The sequence below is a fragment of the Amblyomma americanum genome, chromosome 1, assembly GCF_052857255.1.
Source record: "Amblyomma americanum isolate KBUSLIRL-KWMA chromosome 1, ASM5285725v1, whole genome shotgun sequence".
In the NCBI taxonomy this organism is placed as follows: Eukaryota; Metazoa; Arthropoda; class Arachnida; order Ixodida; family Ixodidae; genus Amblyomma; species Amblyomma americanum.
In genome coordinates, this window is record NC_135497.1 from 359,444,237 (window position 1) to 359,471,764 (window position 27,528).

General features: G+C 47.6%; 1 protein-coding gene across 1 annotated transcript in view; it reads left to right on the forward strand.

The window, feature by feature from the left end:
• The first annotated feature begins 9,034 nt into the window (after window positions 1-9,034).
• LOC144115609 (cytochrome c oxidase assembly protein COX18, mitochondrial) overlaps window positions 9,035-27,528 on the forward strand; it is a 29,472-nt gene continuing 10,978 nt past the window's right edge. Inside the window, exons 1-4 of the mRNA XM_077650030.1 lie at window positions 9,035-9,519; window positions 12,082-12,229; window positions 16,350-16,474; window positions 20,344-20,454. Of these exons, the coding sequence (XP_077506156.1) occupies window positions 9,070-9,519; window positions 12,082-12,229; window positions 16,350-16,474; window positions 20,344-20,454 (834 nt within the window). The 5' untranslated portion in view covers window positions 9,035-9,069. The remainder of the gene's footprint in view (window positions 9,520-12,081; window positions 12,230-16,349; window positions 16,475-20,343; window positions 20,455-27,528) is intronic.

Genomic DNA, 27,528 nt, shown 5'->3' on the forward strand with positions numbered 1-27,528 from the left:
CCAACCTTTTTTTATTTACGTGTAACTCCACCCCTGCTTCACCTTTGCCATTGTAGCCGCTATTGTTTCTCAAGTACCATGCACCATCTTAATATTAGCAGTTCCTAATTCAAGCCTTCTGCAGGGTTTGATGGACCTATTTAATTGGAAATGTGGAGAACACGTGCACAGGGTGCAAAGCGCGTGATCTGCCAGGAAACACTGAGGCGGCCCCGAGAAGGGCCTTTATTAAGGTTGACAGCCGTTTTGTGCCTCTTCACTTGGCAGCGGCGACACAGCGTGTGCGGTCCTCATGGTTTTGCCCCAGCTGTCGAAGCAATCCTCGGACACGACCATGACCTTCGACATCTGATGTTTTTATTTAAAAAACACAGGGACCAAAGTCGTGCTGTATGCAGTGCGATCGCCATGTGGTTCCACTGACGGCGAACAATCATCCACCTAGCCCGGCTCTTTGGACGGATTCAGGAAACGACTGAAAAGAACAGAAGTAACGAGCAAACAAAGGTGTGCTGCATACAAGATAGAACGCAAAGAAACGAAGGCGCGCTGCGCTGGGCTAATGCTCTAGCGAGGTCTAATATGTAAATTTTCACGGCTGGCGTCGATTTCTACAAAGCGCGAGTAGTCGGTACGGAAATAAACAAAGGCGCACTGGAGCTGGGTAAGTCTTTAGCTACAAGCACGAGTTTTTTGTCTCTACCGCCGATTTCCACACCGCGCGATCGTCATAACTTTTCTTGGACTTGCTGTTGAAGCTGACAGCGATCATAAAATTAAGAGCGCCGACTGTAGTGGCTGAGGCTTGCCATTGAAAGGAACAAAGCCATGCACTTTGTCAACCCGGCAACGAGGCCTAGCGCGAGTTTTAGAGCCGACTTGGACAAAGCGCGAGACGGCACGCGCTTCTAACGCTTGCCAACGCAAAGAAACAAAGGCGCGCTGCGCTGGGATAATGCTGTAGCGAGGTCTAATATGTAAATTTCACGGCTGCCGTCGATTTCGACAAAGCGCGAGAAGTCTCTAAGGAATTAAGCAAAGCTGCACTGCACTGGCAGACGGCGGTTTAGCTGGCGGCGCCGGTGGTCCTCAAACCGCGCCTTATGTGGGTCGTCGTAATGGCGTGGCAAAACTTTGAACACCAGCACGACACTAGCCACGTGCTCCTGCAGCAGTAAAACGAGGTCCTGGAATGCGCAAGGCATGTAGGTAAGCGGTACAGCACTACATGAAGCGAAATTTGAGATAAAATGCGTACCAGCACTTCATGAAGCGAAATTTGAGATAAAATGCGTACCTTAATATGGCTGGCGATTTCTCGCGGGTCATCCCCTGTCGAGATCGTTGCCGCCAACATATAGGACAACAAAATCGGCGTGCCGAAAGCATGTCTCTCGAATCATTTCAGCTAGGCTGATTGCGTCGTGGCCGCTAAAGCTGAAAGTGCATGTTCTCACTAACGGCGAAAGCCGTAAGCGAGAACTGCACAGAAATTTCAGCTGGCTGTCGCCGACGAGAGCACCACGCAAAAAAGCCATACCTGGACAGCTCCCGAAACGCGCCCGCCGCCGCCTAGGTTCACGAAGCGAATGCGTTTCGGTATGCTTGCGCCGGTCGCTGTCGTCTGCTGCCACTGCGCTGCAGCGTTGCCCGCGGCGGCGCTGGCGGCGCAGACGCGTTGTGTCATTTTCGCAATTTATTTCTTTGATATACTATTTTTAATGCTTACGACTGGTTATATTTTCATTCATAAGCATGTTTGTGTTGTCTACTATGGTCGAGAAATTTTACTTTTTATTAGGCTTGACTCCAGCCGCGTTTGCCGCCAGATACCAGGATCGCTGCAATCGTTCCGACCGTGGCGACACTTACGGCGCGGACGCGCAACTTGCAACATGCCACAGCACTGGCGAATGCCCGCGCACCACGCAAGCACGGCGGACGGCCGGACCTAGCGATTCCCTAGGCCGTCTAGGGACAGGCCGAGAGAGGCGCGGCGACCCCACATCCGGTTGAGAACGAGGGCGAAGCGAAAAAAGCGTCACCTAGACACGCTTCCCGCCGACCAATCGGCGTTTCCAGCCCACCGACACGCAAATGCTTCTGTTACGACGTGTTTTAGTCTTCTTGAATAAACAGCGCGAACAAAGACGAGCACAAAAGACAAGAAAGCGAACGACACGGCGCTGACTAACAACTGAGGGTTTATTGCTGATCACACAAGTATAAATACATAGATGTCGGCAATGAGGGAAAGGTTTACAAAGTGCAAAAAAAACAAAAACAAAACATAAATGTGACAACAGCAACATAAGCACGCTAGAAATCAGCAGAGATTATCAACCCCCAGGAGTGACAGCTCTTTTTGCAGAAGTGTTAGCGAAGGGGTACTTATACATGCATTTCCCTGCTTGAATATGTTGTATGCCTCGATAATTTCGCGTGCTATTCTTCAAATAAACGTATTATGCACACATTCACGCAAAATTGACACTTTTACTCGATTAGGCAGTGTTAAACTGAATTACTGGTGAGAACAAAGAAATCGCAGAATGTGAAGCTTGGTGAGCACTCGAGGCCATAAAAGTGCATCCTTGATTTGCTACGGCCCAAAAAATATTGCCGCCAATATTTGCAGTTTGTTCGTTTTTAAAATCAGCCGCGACACCACCTTATCGCTTTGTTTGCGACGCGAGACGCGACTAGATTTATCTCGATTGATCGCAGCCAGGCAAAGCTGATTCTACGTTGTTCCGGAATGTTCTAGTAACTTTGCGCCCTTTATCTCGAATGTTCGCTATCAGCTTTAAATTGAGCACGGCCGACAGTGGCGGGCATTCTGTTCGACGACCGCCGAGCACGCTTGTCGCTTCGCCGCCGCCGAGTGATTCAGTCCATTTTGGGTGCAAGTCAGCCCAATAAACAGTTCTTTTAGAAGACCGTTTCGTCCGTCTTCATCGCTGCTTCGACTGCCGTCACCACTACGTGTCATCTGGTGGAGGTGCTGGGTAGCCTTCCATGTTCCGGACGCCCCCTTCAAGTCGTGAAGCCAGCCCTGAGCGCTTCGCACCCGAGTACGAGCCAGCAGCTCAGCGAGCCAGCCGACGTCTCCAGGGAGAGGAGCCTGAGTTCAGGAAATTGCCGGACCGCACAAGACAGCGAAAAGACGCGGCTACGAGCACCACAACCTCGCCGAAGATGTCGACACCGATCATACTGCAGCAGCCGCGGGTGCCGCCAACTTTCAATGGATCCCTAGGCGAAGACCCTGAAGAATGGTTGGATCAATTTGAGCTCGTGGCATAATTCAACAAGTGGGATGATGCGGCAAAAATTGGACAGGTGTTCTTCTCATTGGATGGCTCCGCACGCACGTGGTACGAAAACTACGAGTCGTCCCTTACGACATGGGAGCTATTCAAGAGAGAACTGTTGAAGGTATTCACCAGTGTCGTGAGGAAAGAAAGAGCCGAACGACTCCTCGAGTCCAGGATCCAGCTTCCGAATGAGCCCGTCCGCGGTTACGTCGAGGAAATGAAGCGCCTGTTTCGCCGCGCCGACCCCGGGATGACCGAGGAAAAGAAAGTTCAGTTTTTAATGCGCGGCGTAAAAGAACAACTCTTTGCAAGCCTCGTCCGCCAGCCGCCAAAAACAGTCAAGGAATTCATGCAAGAAGCCTGCACGATTGAGAAGACCCTCGACGTCCGGGCTCGGCAGTACAATCGTCCTTCCTCTGCCTGTGCAATCCGTTCGGACACGCCGGCCACCACCAGCGACAGCTTGCGGGAAGTTATCCGCGAAATCGTCCGAGAAGAACTACGCCGATTACTGCCATCCTCCCCGCAGCCACAAGCAGCGACTCTGATGGACGTGGTACGGGAAGAAGTGCAACAGGCACTTGGCACCCCGACGGATGCAGAACCCCAGGCCATGACCTACGCCGCTGCAGTAAGGACTGCCCAGCCCCAACGACAACCCCCACGTCCTCCCCGAGATGAGCCACTTGTTCCACAACGCCGCCTCCCAGCCCCCGCCCGCCCAGCCTATGACCGACGCTCAAGCCCCAGGAAATGCGACGCCTGGAGGACTTCCGACAACCGGCCGTTGTGCTTCCATTGCGGTGAGGCCAGCCATATTCTTCGTCACTGCCCGTACCGACGTATCGGTCTTCGAGGATTTGCCGTTAACGCCCCACGACCGCTCTTCGGACAACGTCCGCACGAAATCGACGAGTACCTGCGTCGAGAAGAGTAATAATAATAATAATTGGTTTTTTGGGGAAAGGAAATGGCGCAGTATCTGTCTCATATATCTTTGGACACCTGAACCGCGCCTTAAGGGAAGGGATAAAGGAGGGAGTGAAAGAAGAAAGGAAGAATCGGCGCCGTAGTGGAGGGCTCCGGCATAATTTCGACCACCTGGGGATCTTTAACGTGCACTGACATCGCACAGCACACGGGCGCCTTAGCGTTTTTCCTCCATAAAAACGCAGCCGCCGCGGTCGGGTTCGAACCCGGGAACTCCGGATCAGTAGTCGAGCGCCCTAACCACTGAGCCACCGCGGCGGGGCGAGAAGAGTACACGCCGAACCGCTTTTCGCACTCACAATCGCCGTCAACCTCGCGCTTTGCGTCGCCACGCCGCAGCTACGCAGCCGCGGTACGAGGAAGGTCGCCCAGCCCCCGTAGGGGAAACTAAAGGCAGGAACCTCTGGAGGTGAGGTTGCTCACGAGCTAAACGCCGAAGATCCTCCACCGACCACGCCCCATGAAGACGCTGCACCCGCGACGCCGCATGAAGAACCGACACTCGCTGCACCGACGCCGCACACAATGAGAACCTCGACCACGACGCAAGCTACCTTGAAATCGACGCCGCCACCCAGAGGAGCTTCGACCACACGCCCAACCCATGACTCGCATACGCGACGAAGCCGTGACCCGACGCCGAGAGCGACATGCAATGCAAGAGCCAGGACCTCCGACCTAGAAGTGACTATCGACGGCCGGAAAGTTACCGCTCTAGTCGACACAGGAGCCGATTACTCGGTGATGAATGGAACATTCGCTGCGCAGCTCAGAAAAGTCACAACGGCTTGGGACGGCCCACAAATTCGCACCGCTGGGGGCCACCTCATTACGCCATCAGGACGATGCACAGCGCGAGTGACTGTCAAAGGACATACCTATCCTGCGACCTTTGTTGTGCTACCGCAATGCTCCCGCGAAGTGATCTTGGGTATGGATTTCCTTAATGAGCATCAGGCGATCATCGACCTGCGATCCAAGCTGATCACGCTTTCGACGGACGAAGCCATCGCTTCGATGAAAACTCGGGAAAATCACGTTGCCCTAAGTGTCCTGGAGGAAGAAGTGAGCGTCCCACCCCGTTCAAGCGTTATCGTGACCGTAGGCGCCACGAAAGCCATAAACACTGAAGCCATCATCGAGGGGAACATGCAGTTCCTACTAGACCGAGGAATCAGCATCGCAAGAGGCATCGCACATTTCCGCAATGGCCAGGCCGAAGTACTGCTGACTAACTTCAGCGAAGAATACCGGCATATTAACAGAGGAACGACGATTGCTTTCTACGACGAAATATCTGACGTAAGAGATTCCTTCGCCCTCTCCGACCCCTCCGCAGAAGATCCGCCTGACCAAGAGAACTCGCCCACTTTCGACATCAACCCAGCCCTGCACCGGAACAGACAAGACCAGATCCGCAATCTGCTTCAAAACTACAGTGAGTGCTTTTCGACATCGCCGAAGGTGCGACAGACGCCAATTGCCAAGCATCGCATTATAACGGATCAACACGTCCGACCTCTCCGTCAAAGCCCCTACCGTGTGTCTCCGCGAGAACGACAAGCCATCCGGGACCAAGTCGAAGAAATGCTTCGCGACGACGTCATCCAGCCTTCAAACAGCCCATGGGCGGCACCGGTTGTTCTAGTGAGAAAGAAAGACGGCGCACTTCGATTCTGCGTGGATTACCGCCGCTTGAACAACATAACAAAGAAGGACGTCTACCCCCTCCCCCGCATCGACGACACACTGGACCGCCTCTGCAACGCCAAATATTTCTCATCGATGGACCTCAAGAGCGGCTACTGGCAAATTGAGGTCGACGAAAGAGATCGCGAGAAGACAGCATTCATAACTCCGGATGGGCTGTTTGAGTTCAAGGTGATGCCATTTGGTCTCCGTTCCGCGCCAGCGACGTTTCAGCGAGTAATGGATACAGTGCTGGCAGGCCTGAAGTGGCAGATTTGTCTGGTATATTTAGATGACGTCGTTGTCTTCGCCTCGAACATTGAAGAGCACCTCAAAAGACTTCGAACAGTACTAGACGCAATCAAGTCGTCTGGCCTAACCTTGAAAGCAGAGAAATGCTACTTTGCCTACGAAGAGCTGCTGTTTCTAGGCCACATCGTTAGCAAGAAAGGAGTACGCCCAGACCCGCAGAAAACAGCCGGAATTGAACAATTTCAACCGCCGGCCGATAAGAAAGCAGTGCGCAGATTTCTCGTACTATGCGCATATTACCGACGATTTGTGAAAAACTTTTCGCGCATCGCCGAGCCCCTGACCCAACTGACGAAGGCAGACGTGCCGTTTAAATGGGAAGCGCCGCAAGCAGAAGCCTTCAAGGAACTTCAGCGTCGTTTACAGTCCCCACCGATCCTTGCGCATTTTGATGAAAACGCCGATACTGAAGTTCATACCGACGCAAGCAGCGTGGGACTAGGCGCCGTTCTCGTTCAAAAAAGTGACGGGCTGGAGAAGGTCATCGCATACGCTAGCCGTTCCCTTTCCAAGGCCGAGGCTAACTATTCGACCACTGAGAAGGAGTGCCTTGCCATCATCTGGGCTACGTCGAAATTCCGCCCCTACCTCTACGGACGGCCGTTCAAGGTGGTCAGCGACCACCACGCGCTCTGCTGGCTTGCCAAGTTGAAGGATCCCTCTGGCCGACTCGCTCGATGGAGTCTGCGTCTCCAGGAGTTTGACGTCACCGTCGTTTACAAGTCCGGACGCAAGCACACTGACGCCGATTGCCTCTCACGAGCCCCTGTAGATGCACCGCCGCTGGACGACGATGAGGACGCCTTCCTGGGACCCATCAGCGCAAGCTCTTTTGCTCAGCAGCAACGCTCGGACCCCAACCTAAAAGGCCTCATTGAGTACCTGGAAGGCAAGGTTTCTTCACCACCCGCTTCAGCAGCAACGCTCGGACCCCAACCTAAAAGGCCTCATTGAGTACCTGGAAGGCAAGGTTTCTTCACCACCCGCTTCATTCAAGCGAGGACTGTCTTCTTTCTGTGTGCAGAATGAGGTCCTTGTGAAGAAGAACTTTACAGCGAACAAAACAGCCTACCTCCTTGTTGTACCTACTTGTCTCCGCGAAGAAGTTCTACAGGCTTCACACGACGAGCCGACAGCTGGACATCTCGGGTTCACTCGCACCCTCCGCCGCATTCAAGACAAGTATTACTGGCCCCGACTGTCTGCCGATGTCGCACACTATGTGAAAACATGCCGAGATTGTCAGCGACGAAAGACTCCTCCCACACGACCAGCAGGATTTCTGAACCCCATTGAACCTCCCTCAAGACCCTTTCAGCAGATTGGCATGGACTTGCTTGGCCCTTTTCCAACGTCAACATCTGGAAATAAGTGGATCATCATAGCGACCGACTACCTGACCCGCTACGCCGAGGCGAAAGCCCTACCGAACGGAACAGCAGCAGAAGTGGCCAAATTTTTCGTGGAGTGCATTCTTCTTCGACACGGCGCCCCCGATGTGCTCATCACGGACAGAGGAACAGCATTTACGGCGGAACTCACGCAAGCCATCCTGCGCTTCAGCCAAACCAGCCACCGGAGGACAACTGCATACCATCCGCAGACCAACGGACTGACCGAGCGCCTGAACAAAACCATCGCCGATATGCTCGCTATGTATGTCGATGCCGAACATAAAACCTGGGATGTCATCCTGCCTTACGTCGTCTTCGCCTACAACACCGCAGTGCAGGAGACCACCCAGATGACGCCTTTTAGGCTCGTCCATGGCAGGGATGCCACGACCACGCTAGACGCCATGCTGCCCAACGTTACAGAAGAAGAGAGCGTCGACGTTGCCGCCTACCTTCAACGCGCAGAAGAAGCTCGAAGGCTTGCCCGATTACGGATCAAAGATCAGCAGCGGTCCGACGCCAGACGCTACAACCTACGAAGACGCAACGCGGAATACAAGCCAGGAGACCAAGTCTGGGTGTGGACGCCCATTCGCCGCCGTGGATTGAGTGAAAAGCTTTTGCGCCGCTATTTCGGCCCGTACAAGGTTCTTCGTCGGCTGGGTGAACTGGATTATGGAGTCATCCCTGACGCAATGACTGCATCCCAGCGACGCCGCGTACGACCAGAAGTTGTCCATGTAGTCCGTCTGAAGCCGTATTATGCGCGCTAAAGGCCGCTGCATTTCCATGCTCTATTTTCGCAAGATCCGTTTTTTCCCTTACTAGTCGCATTATTTGTTTTAATGCATCGGGTCGATGCTTCTTTGAGAGGGGAGTAATGCCGCCAATATTTGCAGTGTTTGTTCGTTTTTCAAATCTGCCACGACACCACCTTATCGCTTTGTTTGCGACGCAAGACGCGACTAGATTTATCTCGACTGATCGGAGCCAGGCAAAGCTGATTCTACGTTGTTCCGGAATGTTCTAGTAACTTGCGCCCTTTATCTCGAATGTTCGCTATCAGCTTTAAATTGAGCACGGCCGACAGCGGCGGGCATTCTGTTCGACGACCGCCGAGCACGCTTGTCGCTTCGCCGCCGCCGAGTGATTCAGTCCATTTTGGGTGCAAGTCGCTGCTTCGACTGCCGTCACCACTACGTGACAATATCATTAAAGCCTTATGTTCTACACTGAGCTCAGATAACTAAAGCACACCTAAATTGCAGATATGTTTTCATCAATAAAAATGGTTCGAATGTGTTTGTCACCTAGCCACTAGCCTGGCCAATGCAAGCCGAAACAAGTCAGTGTAGTCGGAAAACATCATGTTTCGGTTTGGAGGAACGCGGCTTCGCCGCGACGCATGCTCTACGTCGTTGCGGTTTTCTTGCCTAGTAGCGGAGCCCAAAGTGCTGTTGCAGCGAGGAGAACCGTCAACCTACCACGGCGTGTGCCCTGTTCGGTGCTTTTCGCTACAGTCATGGGCGCAGACTTTGTCGCAGTCGACGCCTGTAGCGTATGCTCAAGACTTGCTGGACGCAGCGCACTCGGCGAGCGGGTTGTCGTGGGGCCCGACCATCGTTGTCACGTCTCTGGCCCTCCGGGTGGCTGTCACGCTGCCGCTTGCCGTATACCAGCACCATGTGCTGGCCAGGTTCGCCAACCTGGACCGTGAAATGTCCGGAATTGCGCAAGAGTTGAAGCGTGAGACAACGCAAGCTGTGCGCATGTTCAATCTCAATGAAAAGCAAGCGCGGTACCTCTACAGGAAAAACGTGCGTTTCTCAGGCTATTTCGCATGCGCACGTTTTGTTTGAACGCAGTGCTCAATGGTCATAATGACTAATTCCAGCATTATGCGCGGTTTGTCGGTGCTGCAACTAGGGCATGTGTGGTGTGACGATTTTGGGAAAATTTGTTTCTGAAGTCAAATTCTCACAAAATCGTTGCTCTGCATATGCCTTTAAAACGTCAGAGTCATATAATTTTTTTAATAATTTGCGTTGTCACAGTGTTAAAAAAAGAATCCAGTACCGAGATGTGTTCCCACCTTTGCAGCACTTTTGAAAGCTGGCATGCCTATCTGGAAGACGGGATCACTGAAGGCCCTACCATTTCTTCTGCGCAAAATTTAGTTCTCGTGAAACATTCTGAACGCTTGGCTTTAACTGAATATGAAATATTGGGCTTGTGAAACATGGTCATTTACAGTACACAAAATTGCCAAAAATTTAAGTTCATATGTCTCGAGGATACACATAGACTATGAGGGATGCCGTAATGGGGTGCTGCGTGTCGGTATTTTTCACATGGGGTTCTTCGCCATATACCGCAATCGCTGCATGTGTTTTTTTTATTTCTCCACCACTGAAGCGCTTCCGCCATGGCTAGGTCGCTGACCCATAGTGGCAATTAGTATTTGGAAAAAGTTGTTCTTGTGATAGGAGCATGAGCTGTCTTTGACCAGGCTATCATGAACTCGGAAAGAGCGGGTTGGCGGTGGGGCGGCGACACTTCGATCGCCAGCCCTTGTCAGCTGCGAGGATAACGTGTACCATAAACCTGCGCCATCGCTATCATCCTCGGGATAATATTGGGTCTTCTGATAGCACGTGAACAGGCAAGGACAGCTTGGTTACTTTTGGAAAAAGTGATATGTGCCGCATGTTTATGCATTTTATTTTTGGCTTTTGTATCGAACCTCAGAAGACACTTATGGCATTCATTTTGTTTACAAGTTTGTCATCTATTAGCAGCTGTTAGCCATCAGTACTGTTTTCAAGCATACTTGGTATATTTCTCAGTTTGTAGAGTTGGTTGGTTTGGTTTATGGGGGTTTAACGTCCCAAAGCGACTCAGGCTATGAGAGACGCCGTAGTGAAGGGCTCTGGAAATTTCGACCACCTGGGGTTTTTTAACGTGCACTGACATCGCACAGTACACGGGCCTCTAGAATTTCGCCTCCATCGAAATTCGACCGCCGCGGCCGGGATCGAACCCTCGTCTTCCGGGCCGGCAGCCGAGCGCCGTAACCACTCAGCCACCGCGGCAGCTCAGTTTGTAGAGTTGCTCTCACACACATACTGTACAAATATACAAAAGCAGTAAAGTAGGCTATTTGCTCTTTCAGATTGTTAAGATTTATTGGCTTGTACTGTTATGCTGAATATAACGGGCAATACGGAATGTGTGGTCAGCAGTCATTTCACCAAGCAATAGAAGCCCAATTTTGCTGAAAAGGTATACATCTAGCTGCTGACTGGAAAAGTCTGGTTGGTTTTCTACAGAACGTCCCCACATGTTGCTGTCAGTGCTGTCATGATGCATTGAACTGCAGTAAAGCACAGACTGATATAAGGTTGTATTGCAAATCATTTCAGTCATGGCTGTACAGTTAGTGTCACCCATGTATAGAGCACCGGTACATTGCCCAGAAAAAAAGTGACGGCTCACTACAGCTGCTTGGTTTTAAAAGCAACACTTCTGTGGAATTAGAGCCACGTAAACCTTCAAGTCAGGTGGGAACAACAACCAATTTATCCGAAAACCAAGACTGCTGTACATTTTCAGTTTTAATTTCGTGGTGCAAACTGCCCGGGCGCTGTACACAAGGGTGATGATGACTGTACATACTGAGGTGTCAATCTAAGAGGTGCCAGCAGTTTGTTATTTTGCCTCCATCAGTCTCATTTGAAAGAAGTTGAAGTGCAGCTACTCCCACCATAATTGTGAGCCTTGTGAACTCTGTATCCTTCTTCTCTCTCCTTTGTGCTCATGTTCTCCCTTCAGTTGATAGCTGGTAGTAACAAAGGGGTAATCATTCAGTGCTCCTCGTCATGCTTTGAAAGCTGTGCTTACTAATCACTGACAGTGATTATTAAGCCAGGTGTTTATTTCTGCTTGTCCTCTACAATTTCTTGATGGTTTCTATTTCTTTTGCTCCCACCTTACTAACATTTATGGCTTTTCTTTGCTGTCAGCCTGTTGGAAGGCTTCCTGGAGGGAATAGCTTTGTAGTTTTTCCTCCAACGCTGCCTTTTCCTGCTAGAGCTTATGGGCTTGCAGCTGTGAGCATGTAACCTGGGTCTGTGACCGATGTGCCAATCAGCTTTTTACATATGTGGCCGTCCTCAGCTAACTCCAAAATGCAATATTTTTGAATGTAAACCACATCTCTGATACCAAAACCATCTGGCATTAGCTGGCACATATAAGTGAACACAAGCTCTATTTGTGTCAAGCATTCATGAACAGCTTTGGCTTGCAACCTTGATGAACCTGGAATGTCACTTCTTTCCTGAGGAGTATGCTCAAAAAGGCACATTTGGCTCATGCAGTTCAAGCGACAGCTACAGCGGCTGGTGGTGCGGGACAACTGTCACCCAATGAAGGCAGCTTTGGTGGTGCTGTTCCAGCTGCCCCTTTGGGTCAGCCTCTCGGTTGCCCTCAGGAACATGGCCTTCATGATGCCATACCAGGACTTAGGCAAGTAGGCTGTGCCAAAAGTTTGCACCCTTTTACCAATCTTTCAGTGGCACCTGCGGTTTTCGAAACCCAAGTTCTGTGGGACCCATTGGCTGCAGCATGTACTATTTGTTAGCAGCTTGCCAGCACAGCATGAAGGAAGGTGCAAGCAGCAGCATCGTGTTTGATTCTTCTGCTTTGTGCTTGCATATGCGTATACTGCATTTACTCGAGTAATGAAACAATAAACCCACCCCCAATTTTGTTGTTGAGAATTTACTTTTTTTTATCTTGCCACGATTGGCTGGCACCATCGACTATCTCAAAATCGTCGGATCACACCATGATACAGTAAACATCTTTTGAAGTGAATGATGCTTAATACCGGTGACGCAGGGACACAACTTGTCGACCACAGACTTTTGTTCGATCGACGGACGGACAGACTTACAAAAAAGTATGTCGGAACTTTTCCCCCGCATAATGAATCCTCCCCCCAAACTGATGCCTACTTTTATGGAAAAAGAGTGGGCATATGCGTAGCCAGCACTTTGAGTATAAATAAGAAATACCGAAAATGTTGTGAGCACATCATGCCATATGGTGTTGTTTTTTTTAGTAAAGTTTGCAACCTGGTCTCAGAACAAACTACACTACCATGCTATGTGTCTTCGCTGCAAAGGAACAGAAATCTCTGGGACTCTTTTCTGTGCCCTGCAAGTCATGTGGACCGTAATAGTTTTTTTGGTCAGCACCAGATAGTTTTGGCCAGCACCAACTCTCATTTCTTGTGTGATGTCACATTTTACCTGCAACAGCATTGTTAATCATATGGGATGGGAAATCTCTTGACACAAGGAGAAGTCCATCTGCTTGTGCCTCCACCACATGTCAGCAAGCAGCCTGTCGGGTTTGAACCTGAGCAGGAGTACCCGGGATCGAACCCGACTGCAGCGGCCGCGTTTCAGTGGAGGCGCAACGCCAAGGCACCCGTGTGCTGTGTGATGTCAGTGCACATTAAAGATCCCCAGGTGGTCAAAATTATTCCGGAGCCTTCCACTACGGCCCCTCTTTCTTCTTTCACTCCTTCCTCTATCCCTTCCCTTACAGCATGGCTTGGGTATCCACCGCCTATCATTTCCTTTCCTCAAAACCAATTTTCATTTCATTTTTTTTTCCTTTTTTTGACAGGTAGATGAAGAGACATCATGACTTTTTTCAGCTTGGATTGTTGTCACTCAGTGTTGATTTTTATGTGGATAGAAATCTCCCATCCGCTCGCCGGCCAGTGCTGAAAATCATATTAAATGACATTCTACTTAGTGTCCATGATCTAAACTTGCTTGGTGTTATCCCCATATGCTCATGAAACAAATTATGTGTATATCATTTGAGTCTACCAAGCCAGTTTCATCACTTCGCCGTGAGCTCAAGTAAAGTCACATTCCATCAAACTTTAATGATGTCTGCTAAGGTCACGTAGCCAACACATTGCAGGCCTAGGAATGCTGGTGTTCTAAGCTTTGACTGACTTCGACTGACTGACTGTAAATCTATGCATCACGGCCAGTGACATGACACTGACCACAGTGACTGCATTTTTCTTCACCACTCCTTTGCTCCAGACAAAGCTGAAATGAAGATGTCTTCTTCTTCTCTCTACACCTAACTGAGCATGCAAAGATCGCACTGCATATATGCCTTAGGCCCAAGTAGCATTGCATTCCTCTGAGCTTAAATTAAGTATGCTAAACCCACACCAGACTCATTGCAAGTGCAGATAGCCCAGCGTTCTCCGCTCTTGGTGCTGTCTTGCTGAGGTTCTGTAAGCTGGCCACCGTACTTGGCACTCAGGAAGTCACATGAACTTTTTAGACGTGCTGTGATCAATCAACAAGGGCAACATCATTCAAATATGGCAAGCCACTGCACACCTCACACTCCCACTTCCCCTCCTGTGGTGCTATTTATTGGCAGCTTGCCCTTTCTGCTGCTGCTCTGTCATCAAGTCCCCATGCTTTCTTTTTATATGGGTGACAATCTTGACATTGTTAAAGCTACAAATTATACCTAACGCAGTTATACCATAGTGAAAAATGACACTTTTAAATAAAGTAGAACCCCTCTGTATTAAAGTCACTTGGACCAGCAAAAATCTTTACTAGTATATCAGGGTCTTTACTATACCAGTTGTTGGTGATATGGCATAGCTCTAAGGATGCGCTCTGGCTGCTTACTGAAGTACAAAGTGTTGGCTTATAAAAGAAAGTCGGAAATACATTCCATCCTGCTCTTATCGACCCTCTATGTGATAATTTTTATTTTAAGTTATCACATTTTGTGTCATGCTTTTGATTTTTTCTGTGCCGTATGGAAGTACGAATACGATGCCAGTTTGATTCTATGTAAAAAACAAAGCTTTGCATGAACACGGCAGCATCTTCCGTAGCCTCAGCATCATTTAAGAGGCAATATAGTTTGAAACACGTGTGACAGTCAAGGGCAGCATAATTTCCCATGCAGTGCCGCAGCTGCCATGCTGTGAATGTTTTCCCATTTCTTCCCTTCTCTACTCTTGACTGCACTTTTACTAGCTTTCCTTTCTCAGCAAATCTCGGCGCTTTCTTTCTATGCTCAAAGCCGGCTTTACTTTTTTTGTCCCCCCGTAAGCACTGCGCGCAAAGCTTTTAAAAAGTTGGTTTCTCCTCGCGCTCTCCAGCTTGGTGACTAAACCATCTCAGAAAGCACCATTCTATCATCTTCGATATCCATTTGCCTCCAAACGTTAGCTTTGCGGTCTTTGACTTCATGCGTGCCGTGATGTCATCATTCTGCTGGAACTACGTTGCCACAGCCAGATGCTCTTTACTATAAACTAAAAAAAAATGTATAGTTGTCTATGGGAGGTGAAATGGGACCGCAGTTTCACTTTACTATATCCGAATTTTTAATGTGGCAGGGTTCTACTGTAGTACTGTGTCCAGTTGTGTCCAATTACAACACTGATTGTTCTTATTTTTGTTGTTGTTCTGAGCAAGCATGCACTGGAGACAAACTAGTGAAATGTAATTATGTTTATATTAAAACTCACTGGCTCACTTTCATTACAGAAAGCCTGTTAACATTGCTTCTCTTATAAACGAGTTTTTGTATCTACACTATCTGCACTCTCAGAAGAACCAGCGCAAAAGGACAACGGACAAGAATGAAGGAGGATGACACGGTTCATGTCATCCTCCTTCATTCTTGTCCGTTGTCCTTTTGCGCTGGTTCTTCTGAGATCATGGCTTACTAACTAGCCCAACAGCAGGTGTTACTATCTACACTGCATCTAGTTTTTGTATCTTAACTGCAGAGAAGCCTTGTATCACAAATTGTTTTGTACCAAGTGACTGCTCTGTAAAGAAAATCTGTTGTACAGTTTCAAACTAAGCAGTCATCCTTAGGACAAATAACCATGGAAGAGAATCTATTGACCGTGTATTGCAAGGACAGTCCATTCAGCTGCCAGCAACGTCCTCAAGATAAAACTAAAGTGAAGGGCTTTGCCCTTTGCTGTGACAGTGCTTCCTTTATTTTCAGTACCAGTCATTTTGCTTGATTTGCAATGGGACCAATTTGGATGCCTCTCTTCCTGTACTTGTGGCAGTGTGGCACCACTTATGGGGAATGGTGGCTTACATCATAGTGCGAGCGGCTAGCATGGCTGGCGGATGCTCCTCTTTAAACCACTACTTAGTAAAGAAAGAGTAGATGCTGCTTGTTATGGACTATTCTCTTCACTTTCACTGTATGTGTGGAGCAGGCACAAAGGCTAGTGAATGGGAGAGCATATAAAGGTAACAAAAGAAGGCTTGATCTGCCAAAACCATCTTATCTGGTTGGCATTGAAACTAACAAGGAACAGGATATGGATGAGCCATTTGCATTAACAGTGGAAAAGAACAGCAGATTGAAAGATAATTTAACTTAATACTTTTCAGAGTTACCTTCATGCACCATGCATTTCGGAGACTAAAGTGTGCATTTGGGAGTTATTTTGGGGGAGTAAAGTGTGCAGAGGGACAATTTTTTCACATACTATGTAATGCAGGATCATTTCCATGCTTGGTTTATTTTTCTGACATGTTGCTTTTTGCAGCTGCGCAAGCTACATATCTTGAGTTGAGCGTAGGTGGCATGCTTTGGTTCACCAACTTGACACAGCCTGACCCACTGCACATCATTCCTGTTCTTGTGGGCATTGCCAACCTAATGAACATAGAGGTGAGTCCTGTGTGATACTTGATGTCATTTTAATGTACTGATTCCTTGTGTACTAGTAAGCCCTTCTTTCTCGCATAGTGATAGCTCTGCATGGTAGTTATGGTAGTTGGTGTCGTTTCATCGCAGCATGTTTTCACCAAAAACTTGCATGCTCATTTTGCTGGCTAATGAGAATGTTGCTGATGAGGTCTAGGCAGTTGCGCTTTCAGGAATTTTGCGCTGAGTGGTCGTGATCTGCATGGGCCTGGCTCTTGTGCATTTTGGAGCGGGCACTGTCATGGAATGTGCCCTGGCTGGCCTCAAATGGAAAACCTGTTTAGTTTACCTAGATGATGTGGTGGTGTTATCAGAAACCTTCGACCAACACTTTGAATGCCTGCGGACCGTGTTGGATGCCCTGCGGTTGGCCAACTTGACACTTAAACCCGAGAAATGCCACTTTGGCTACAAAGAGCTCAAGTTTCTCGGCCATGTTGTGAGCGCCGACGGCGTAAGACCCGATCCACAGAAAATTGCCTCGGTAGCTTAGTTTTTCTGTCCTACTACAAGGAAAACACTCAAGTGCTTCTTGGGTTTGTGCGCCTACTTCCGCCGTTTTATCGCCGAGTTCTCCAAGATTGCTGAACCTCTGATCGTCATGCGTTAAACAACGCGTGACGATACACCGTTCGTCTGGACTGCCGAGCAACAGGCTGCTTTCACAGAGCTGCGCCAACGGCTGCACACTACCCCTGTGCTGGCTCACTTCGATGAGGAGGCTGCTACTGAGATACACACTGACGCTAGCAACATCGGGCTTGATGCCGTCTTTGTTCAACATCAAGAAGGCATGGAACGTGTGATCGCGTATGCGAGTCGCACACAGAAATTAACTGCTCCACCTCGGAAAAGGAGTGCCTCGTTGTTGTCTGGGCTACGATGAAATTTTGGCCTTATATCTGTGGTCGTCATTTCAAAATGGTCACAGACCACCATTCCTTGTGCTGGCTGACTAATCTCCGGGACCCATCAGGCCGCCTAGCACGCTGGAGCCTTTGCCTTCAAGAATTTGATTACACAATTGCCTGTAAGTCCGGACTTAAACCCGAAGACGCCGACACGCTCTCACGCGCACCTGCCAAGCAAGCTGATGACAGCGCAGAGGATGACAATCATTTCCTAGGCGTGATCAGCTGTGCGGACTTGGTGGCAAGGCAGAGTGCTGACGCTGACCTGCGGTCTGTCATGGATCACCTGGAGGGCCATGCTTCCAACGTACCTCGACACTTTTCCCGCCACTTGTCCTCTTTTTGCATTCGCAATGGCGTACTGTACAAGAAAAAACTCCAGCAACGGTGACCGGACCTACCTCCTAGTCGTGCCATCAGACCTCCGCGACGACATCCTTTCGGCGTGTCATGATGAACCCACCTCTGGCCACTTGGGATTTGCACGCACGTTTGCTCGAGTGCGTCAGGCCTATTATTGGACTAAACTTGCAAAGACCATCCACCGTTTTGTCAGAGGTTGCCGTGAGTGCCAGCGTCGTAAGTCACCACCGCTAAATCCCGCAGGTTTGCCCCAACCAATTGCGCCACTTCGCACACCTTTTGACCAAGTCGGCATTGATTTTTGTAGCCCATTCCCTGTGTCGTCTTCTGGTAATAAGTGGATTATAGTTGCGACTGATTATTTGACGCGCTATGCGGAAACCCAGGCGGTGCCGCGCAGTACATCCTCTGAAATCATTCACTTCTTCATACACCACATTGTTTTACAACATGGTGCCCCGTCCTCCGTCATCACCAATAGGGGCACCGCGTTTACAGCGCAGCTCATGCACGAGGTGTTCCAGCTGAGTCACATGACCCACCGCAAGACTACTGCATACCACCCGCAGTCAAACGGGCTCACGGAGCGCCTCGGCAAAACCTTAGCGGACATGCTCGACGTACAGCACAAGACTTGGGACGAGATTCTCCTGTATGTGATGTTTGCCTATAACACGTGGATTCAGGAAACGACTCGCTTTACGCCGTTTCGCCTCGTTTACGGGTGTGATGTACAAACGATGCTCGACGCCATGCTTCCGTGCCCCCCTGACGACCATGCGCTCACGCCAGATGGCGAGGGATTTACCCGGCACGCAGAGGAACCGTGCCAACTGGCCCGTATGCACATCCACCGGCAGCAGGCAACGGATGCACAACGTTACAGCCAATGAAATCGACACGTCAAGTACCACCCCGACGACAAAGTGTGGGTGTAGACTCCAGTACGTCGCCCATGCCTGTCGCAGAAGCTCCTGAGCCGTTACTTTGGACCGTACACAGTGCTGCGCCGCATCACGGATGTGACGTATGAAGTCCTCCCCGATGGCACTCTGCCGAGTTCGTGCCATCGACCTCAGCCTGAGGTCGTGCACATACTGCTTATGAAGTCTTACTTTGCGCAGTAACAGGCGCCTCTTCCGCGTTTTCTTTTGTTTTATTTTTGCCTGAAGCCGTTCGGCGGCCCGTGATCGTTTGTTTGCTTCTTTTACTTACTCCTGTTCGCTCCAAGTGCGCCTATGTTCTTGCTTCCTTTTTTTGGGGGGAGGGAGAATAATGCCGCCAGGTGTCCCTGGGCGGCGCCTTGAGGACAAAGAAGTGAGAGACGTGCGTGCTCTTGCAGCTGGGACACTGCTTCACTGCTTGCGGCCTGTGCCTAGCCCTTTTGGTTCCGCAACCTATTTGTGACAATATGCAGTGTGGGAAAGCCAACTTAATAAGCTTTCAAAAGTGAATTTTTTGCCTTCGACATTTGAAACCACAAGGCTAATTCTAACATTTTAAAATCTGAGCTCTCGCCCTTGATATTGACAGCCTTCAATTTTGCAATATGGTCTTGCGTCCTCGAACAAAAAATTAAAAACTTTATTAGATAAATAATGTCTTAAATTTAACTTTATTAATTTAATAATGTCCGCCTTTTCACACAGTCCATGTGCACAGAATGGACTGAAGTGTGTTTCATTGCTTTTAAAAGAAAAGTCTGTACCGAATAATTAGAAATGCCTGGGAGATTTCATTGTGCTGCCTTCTATGCATGGTTCGCCTTTTGAATCTCCTTTCATGCTTCATTAAAATTTTTTTCTTCATTCAAAGAAAATAATTTTTTTTTTAAATTTACACATATTGCAGAGGGAAATGTAGTAAGAAAAATGTTTTTGTACAAACTGGAATGCTATAATATCCACTGTGTTTTAGAGGAATTCTCTTAATATATATAGCAGGTTTCAGAAATGAAAGGATTACAGTTGCAATAGTATAGTTATTCTCAGTTTATTTTAATTGCATTTATTTCCTTTTTTAAGTGTTTCAATATGCACCATAAAGCTGTAAAGGCATGCTCAATTCCTTTTTATCACTGTTGCAAAAATGGAGCAGTTATTGGAAAACAAGAATTCTTTTTTGTTACCTACTGTTGGTGCACATTTTGCAGCTGGAAGTAAATTCAAGATAAAGTGCGTTCGCATCATATTCAAAATAGACATGCTGCTGTGAACCACAACGTTTACAAGGACAGTAGTGGACTTGATTTGCCACAATGGGCAGCTCTCCTAACTGCCTACTAACCTGGTGCATGCCAGATTAGGAACAGCCTTTCACTGTTTTGTCATTGCATGCAAGTTGGACTTAGCTACTCAGACATTCTTAAGATGAGGCAACAGGTTCATGACAATTCTTGCAGTTATGCCAGCGTTTTCTAGCTGCATAAATAAAACTGTTTGCCAGGCAGTGTGAAATTTTGTTTCTGAAAGATACTACATCCATCTGAGATCTGCTAGCTGGAAACTGAAGAGATGGCTTGTAATGGTGGTAGTTTGTGTGTTGTGCTTGCTTGTGCAGTTCCACGTACTCCAAAGGCAGAAACACATGGCGTGGCTGCGGAGATGGATCACAAGCTTTATGAGGGGTCTTGCGCTCATCAGTGTTCCTGTGGCTTGGATTATGCCTGCTGTGAGTCTGCTGTTCACTGTTTTCTTTCCTGTATGTCACATTGTTGTAGATCATGCCCTTGTCCATGGTTACTGCCTCTTGGCCCACCACTAGATTAAATTAAATAGATGAAGAGGGCGGGACACAGGAGAAGTGACTGTTTCAGCCAAGGCACTTTGAACAAAATGAAACGAAGGGAGTACTACTGCTACAACCCCTGTGGGGTCGTCCTACTGATGAAGCAGCAGCCATGCATGCATGCTGCATTTCCTTGTCTTCCTTACTGCATCAAGAGCGTGGTGTAAATTCGTTTCTCTGTTTTGTTTCCCTACTGGAGGATTAGTAGCACGATTAAGAGCACACATTCAGTAAATGATGGAAAACAGGAATTGTGCTTCTGCCACTCCCTGAGTGGCAGTGGCTAGAAATGTTAAACATGCAACCAAGCAGCACTTGTGTGGAACCTTTACAAATGTGATGCCGAAAAGACTATCTTAAGTGCATGGTCCATTTTTATCAGCCGAACATTGTACTTTTCTTCTGCCCAGAAAGTCTAGCTCCAACAATTGTATTGCTAGACAAGCAAGCTTGCTCACTGAAGCTATGCAAGCCTCTAGGTAATGTTGTAATGAATGTAGCAATTTTCTAGAAACTAAAGCAATTTGCATACAAGCCCAGCTTGTTTCTCTGGATCTCATCTGTAGATTTAGACTGAACAGTTATTGGTAGTGATAATAATGCAATAATGTGGGCTAACAAGTTGGCAAGACAAGGAGGATTTGCATTGGGAGCCAAAATTAAGAATCACCATCTCTTGCCTGGAAATCGCAGGTGCATAATCATGAAAAATAATATCATGCTCAAAATGTCTTTTGCAGACTGCTAAGGTTTGAGAAAGGAACTTCTCCTAACCTGTAACGCCTTTAAAATGTCAGCATTTAAGACTTTGAATAAAACTTATGAATTTCGAGAATTTCGTCACTGATGGTCTCATCATTACAGTAAATGTGAAAAACTTAAAGGTTTGTTTAGAAAAATATCATTACAGCATAACTAAATTGAGCTAATTTCTGAACGTGTAAGGGCAATGAAACTGGGAACAAATACGTAGGCACATAAAGTATATAAACCAAGATCAGAATTCCTCCATCACTTGCCAGTGCAGCATATAACCATGGAAATTTTTGGCTGTTTTGCCAGTCGGGTTAACTTTTGCTTAAATTTATCTTTCAGCAGTCCTCCTGCATCTTTGGCAACTGACTATATATGTTAGGAAAGTTTGTTTCTTCAAGTTTGTTTCTTTATTTACATTATAATTCATTTAGTTTTGCAAGCAGAAATGTAAATTAATCACATTTTTGCGCTTGCAATATGCTGGGCATTACAGGATTAGCTGTGCATGTTTCCTTTCTGTCGTCTTCTCAGAGAGTCATCTTTCAGGGCATTAAAAAGAAGGAACTTGTGCTCATTGAACTCATGATAGCCGGAGTGTCTTGCAGGCTGGCATGTAGCACATCATTACCTTGCATTTTTGTTTTTTAATCTGTGACCCAAAGCGTGTACTGTGTGATGTCAGTGCACGTTAAAGAACCCCAGGTGGTTGAAATTTCCGAAGCCCTTCACTACAGCGTCCCTCATAGCCTGAGTCGTTTTGGGACGTTAAACCCCCATAAACCATAAACCAAACCATGAACCAAAGCACGGCAGTAAGAGAAAAGGCAAAACATGCTGCATTTGACTGGAGAAAGCATTGAAAAAATCCTAGCATGAGTGGGGAACTACCGTCAACTGTGGTATTGAGTCTTGTTGCCGATTAAGAGTGTCGTTAGTGCATTGTCTAGCTTGACACAACATGCAGTCACCTCTGGCATTGCGGTGACTCCGGCTTGTCAGGTCATGGAGCAAGCATGGCTGAAGAGCCATAAAATGCAGTGTTTTAAACTGCTATAATGTTGCCGCTCTGGGATGAGCTTGGGAACACAGCCAAGTTTAGGAGATTCCTCTATGGGCAGCATATGAGAAAGGGCAATTGCAGCAAAGCTGAAGATTTTTGTGTAGGTAAGCATGAACAGTGCCCCAGAAAAATTTAGCGATGTTGTTACAAAGCATTGTGGGTGCTTTTGTGGCAAGAGCCATTAACACGAGCCCACCCCGAGTTGTCGTGCAACTGAAGCCTGCTGTAGTTGCAATTGTCATAGAAATCCTCGAGCTAAGGCATGCCAAGCCAAGAGAGAGAAAAAGAGAGAAAGAAGTGAAGGGGAGAAAATGGAGGGAAACAATGGCTCTCACCGAATGTTTCAACTAAGCCGTAGCATAGTTTAGCCAGCAATTTTTTTCGCTCTAACCACCGGCCCCCAAAGAATGAAGACCAAAGCTCACATACCTGGATTACCCCTTTTGCTGACTGGCTGCAGGGAACACAATGTAGGCTCTAGGTGTAGCCACAAGTGAAGTGCTGTCCATTTGCTAGGTAAAATAGAGAAATTAAGTTACTCTGAAAAGTGACCACCAAGTCTATGATTTCGCTCTAACTGGAAAGTGAAGACAATGTTACAGTGGTAACTAAGCACAGTGCTTGATGTAGCTAGCAGAAACAAAAGTGTTCAAGTGCACCAATAGCATGGAGTACAGAGAAGCAGTTGGAAATACTTTAGTGAAGCTATATTACATTTGGTAAGGCTTTGTTTCCTGCAGTTGCAACCCTTGGCACTCAGTGCTTACCAGACAGTGCAAATGTGCTATGCTACTGCATCACAATTTAGCAGCACCATGAATGCATTCTATATTTTGTATGTTTTCTTTTGGAGGGAGAGAGAGAGAGAGAACACTTCATTTGTAGCTTTTATGTCAGTCGCTAAGTTGGTGGTGGGTTTGCTGCACGATGGCCAGCTGGTCTTGCAGCTGATCCGAGATGAGTTAAGCGCTCCATGAACTAGGAGCGCGCCATGAGGACGAATTATGTGGTGATTGTATGGCTGACGGACATTCAGAGAGACAATGGGAGAGGTTAACATAGTGTTCTGGGCAGTTGGAACATGAAGGTGCGGCTCGATGACTGTATAGATATCCCATGGCCAGTGTATAATGGACGTTAACCTGAATTTTGCATGGCACACGAATGGATTAGATGTAGATATTGAGTGTGAGGCGGGCTGATGGAATGGTCTGTATATTTTCTGGAAGGTTGTCGTAGTGTATGTTGATTTGCTCCTGATACTGAAAGGCCACCAATCTGGACAAGGATATGGCCAGGAAATCACAGGGGCCCAGGGTAAAGTTTTGTGGGCGAACTGATCTGTCAGCTTGTTACCTGCAATCCTGGCATGGCCAGGAGCCCATGTAATTTAAACTGGGGTTGGGGAGAGTTCACTCAGTCCATCCATCATCTGTTCGCAAAGGTGAGATGAAAGGTTGTCTGTTTGGATGGCTCTGATAGCTGCTTGAGAATGTGAGTACATGGTGTATCCACGTAGTTTGGCCTTCAACGTCATGGAATCTAGCAGGCCAGCCACTATTGGCAGGATTACTAGAGTGGAAATTGATGGGGGGGGGGGGGGGGGGGGGAATGGGGCCCAGAGTGATGGTGATTGTATATACTGCTATCGAAGTCAAGTCCCCTCCACTTTTAGAGCACTAGCACTAAGGCCGCCACTCACTGATTTCGCTGATTTTTGTTGGAAGCCTGTGACCTTGAACACCGAGCCTCAAACCGAAACCAAAGTTAAAACCGATGTGCTAGTGCACAGAATTCGCATTTGGTGTTACCACGCTAAATTGTCCATCATTTCTTTATCTTCTCATGATCTTTCTTTCTTATGGCACATCTTCATCACACTAAGGTTTCCTCTATTCTAGCATACAGGAATCAGGCACAATTTACTTTTGACACTTTGTCTAAATGTTTTATACTGCTTTGCAAGGCAACAATTTTTTTTTTTTTTTTCAGAATTTACCAAATAGTTTCATGTGTAGTGAGAAAAGAAAGAGTGGTTTTTACTGGGTAATATTTACCGAGAATAGTAGCATGCCAAAGCTCCCTTTTCTTTTGGCTGGAAATGTATTCACTATTTGGACACAGTCAGCAAGCAGACACATAGACTGATTGATCAACAGATGATGTTCCAAAGCTCTTACATGTGCAGATTCCAACTAATTTTACTTGCCTCTGTTGTTTCCTCCTGTCTCCTGCAACTCATTTCATTGTTTTTCTTGGACCACAACACTTTCTCAGGCTTTTCCTTCCTCATGCCTCCAGTGGTGAACACATGCAATCACTGTTGGACCTTCTGTAACCAGTATTTTCAATATTTACAGTGGCGGTTTCTACCTGTTTAAATGGGCCCACAAGTTTAATTCCAAGAGAAGGCAAGCATAGCAGGGGGCGGCAGAAAGCTAGGGGGGCAGATGAGATTGAGAAGTTTGCAAGGATACGGTGGCTGCAGTTGGCAAAGGACAGGGTTAATTGGAGAGACATGGGAGAGGCCTTTGCCCTGCAGGGCGTAGTCAGGCTGATGATGATGATGATGATGATGATAAGTTTAATGCCAGGGCCACTAACTTTTTCGGGGGGGGGGGGGGGGGGGGCGGTCAACGTCCTAAAGTGGCTCAGGATATGAGGGACGCTGTAGTGGAGGGCTCCAGATAATATCGACTACCTGGGGGTTCTTTAACATGCACTGACATCGAACAGTTCACGGGCCTATAGCATTTTGCCTCCATCAAAATGCGACCACCGCAGCCGGGATTGAACCCGCATCTTTTGGGTCAGGAGCCGAGTACCACAACTACTGAGCCACCCCAGCGGTGAGCTGTAACCTTTCCATACTAGCATCAACTCACCCAGCACAATGGTGAAACAGTGAGTATTGTAATCCTCACTGGAAACTTTATCACCTCCTTGTGCATTGTAGTTTGCTTTTCTGCAGTTTCCTTAGCTTCCTTCAATTGTTTGTCTGCTTACAAGTGTGCCAGCTTGTCAAATACGTACTGTTTATTAAATACGGTATTTTAATGAATATGATCAATGGGGCATGGCTCTGCTACCTCAGGACAACACACAAATTTCCCTAGTATCCTGGGTACATATTGTTTAATGTTCTTGTACAACTAGTAGTTGGTTTGTGAGCTTATTGGTAGCTGTATAATATGGGACCATAGATATCAAGGGGATGCACCATTCCTTTGTTCATTGTGCAAGTACCCAGCACATGATTGCCAGTTATTATCAGAGATATAGCATATTTAACTAGCTTAAGCATGGCCTGCTCAGAAAACTATGACAGTGTACACTTTTTTTTTTGTACCGAGCTTGATAGCTTTCATGCTAGAGCATTCACCAAATGTTGACCAAAATCAACAGCATGAAACTTTACTTTCTTTTTCTAGCTCTGCAAAATCATCTAGGAATGTCTGAAATGACCAATGTTGTAGGTGTTACCGAAAAAAAGTAACTGTAAATATGTTATTCGTTACACTAAGAGAAAAGGAATGCGTTACCGCCTTACATTACCTACAAAAAAATAAGTAACGTATTACCGTTACCGATAAAAGTACCGCACGTTACTTTGCCATTACTCCATGGCCATAAATTTTAATTAGTGCATCTTCACCTTAAGAACTCACGATAACAATTTTATAAAGCTCATATTTCACATAAAACTGCTAGCCCAAACAACCATTTTATGCAAAATCCTGATTTGACGAGAATACTTTGCATAAATGTGCAGGAGCTTAGCAATATTATAGTGGCCCAAAGTTGCCTGTAGAGTTACATGTGATGGATTCTAACTCTGTGGCACATGGTGAACCCATTTTCTGAATGTGACATTAAACACAAAATGACACTTCATCATCAATTCTAAGTTCACAAAGAAAACATCGCTGAACTCTCAACAAATTTACAGTAATTCTGAAAAATGTGATGTTCCAGAATGCTCGGCATGCTTCCACTCTGTAGAGAGTTGTGTGTGTGAGTGGTTGGGGAAGGGGAGGTAGGTAAAGGCAAGTGTGTGAATGCGTGTTCGTGCACGTGCTTCGTGCTTTATGGATATGCTGTCTTTTCTTTTTTTAGTTGGGTGCATCGTCAAGGGCAGGTTTTTTCTGGCATGCATGCGAGCCGCAACAAAGGTCATCGAGAGCACCTGTTTATTTGCAACATCACTTTAGGTGCCCTGTGCTTTTTTTTTTTCTAAAGAAAAAGGAGGCGGAGTGGAGGACAACTTGAACAAAAAGTAACTAGTAACATGACACCTCACATTACCGAAAATGTTAACGGAAGTATGTTACCCGTTACAGTTCCAAAATGGTAACGAGTACGTTACTAAGTTACCGAAAAAAGTAACGCGCTACCGGTAACGCCATTACTTGTAACGCGTTACCGCCAACACTGGAAATGACACACATAAATGTGGCTGGAAAGTTGTGCAGTCTGTTCTTGCATACTTTACATTATTCTCTGGACAGTAGTAAGTGGACAGTGGTTGTGGTAAGAAAGAACATCTTTTCATCTCCAGCCTTGCGAACCTGTTCACCTTTTAACGGGTGTATAAAAAGTGCTCAAAAGGCAGGTACACAGTGTGCTTAACTTGTCTATCTTTCTATGTCATTGCCTGTTGGAGGCTTTTTCATCCCTACAATACCAAGCCAATTAGCCTAAACCTTTAGAGCCCCGCAAGGGGGCATGTGCTTCATGCAGATGTTGGTGGGTGGTGACACCACGGGTTCCCGAGCATCCGCAGGGACATCCCCGCAGGGGATGATGGTGAACAGTGCATCACCACAAACCCCAGCACCGGCGCTTAGCCATGCGTAGCATCGCCGTGTCCGTGGAAAAGGGGGTCCTGGTGGTTGAGTCGATGCCGAGCGTTTGGATCTTTAAGGCCCCTCGGCGGAGGTAACTCACCACTTTGGCCCCAGCTTCCTGTAGACTTCACCTCCGGCCTGACCCGACCGGAGGGAATCGGCAGTCGTCTTTTCTTGTCCTCCCCTTCATCTTTCACTTTCCTATCTTCTTTCTCACAACTCTCCTATCTTCTGTTCACTTCTGGGTATTTCCTTTTTTCCTGGCGGCAAGGGTTAACCTTGTGTGGCAGACTA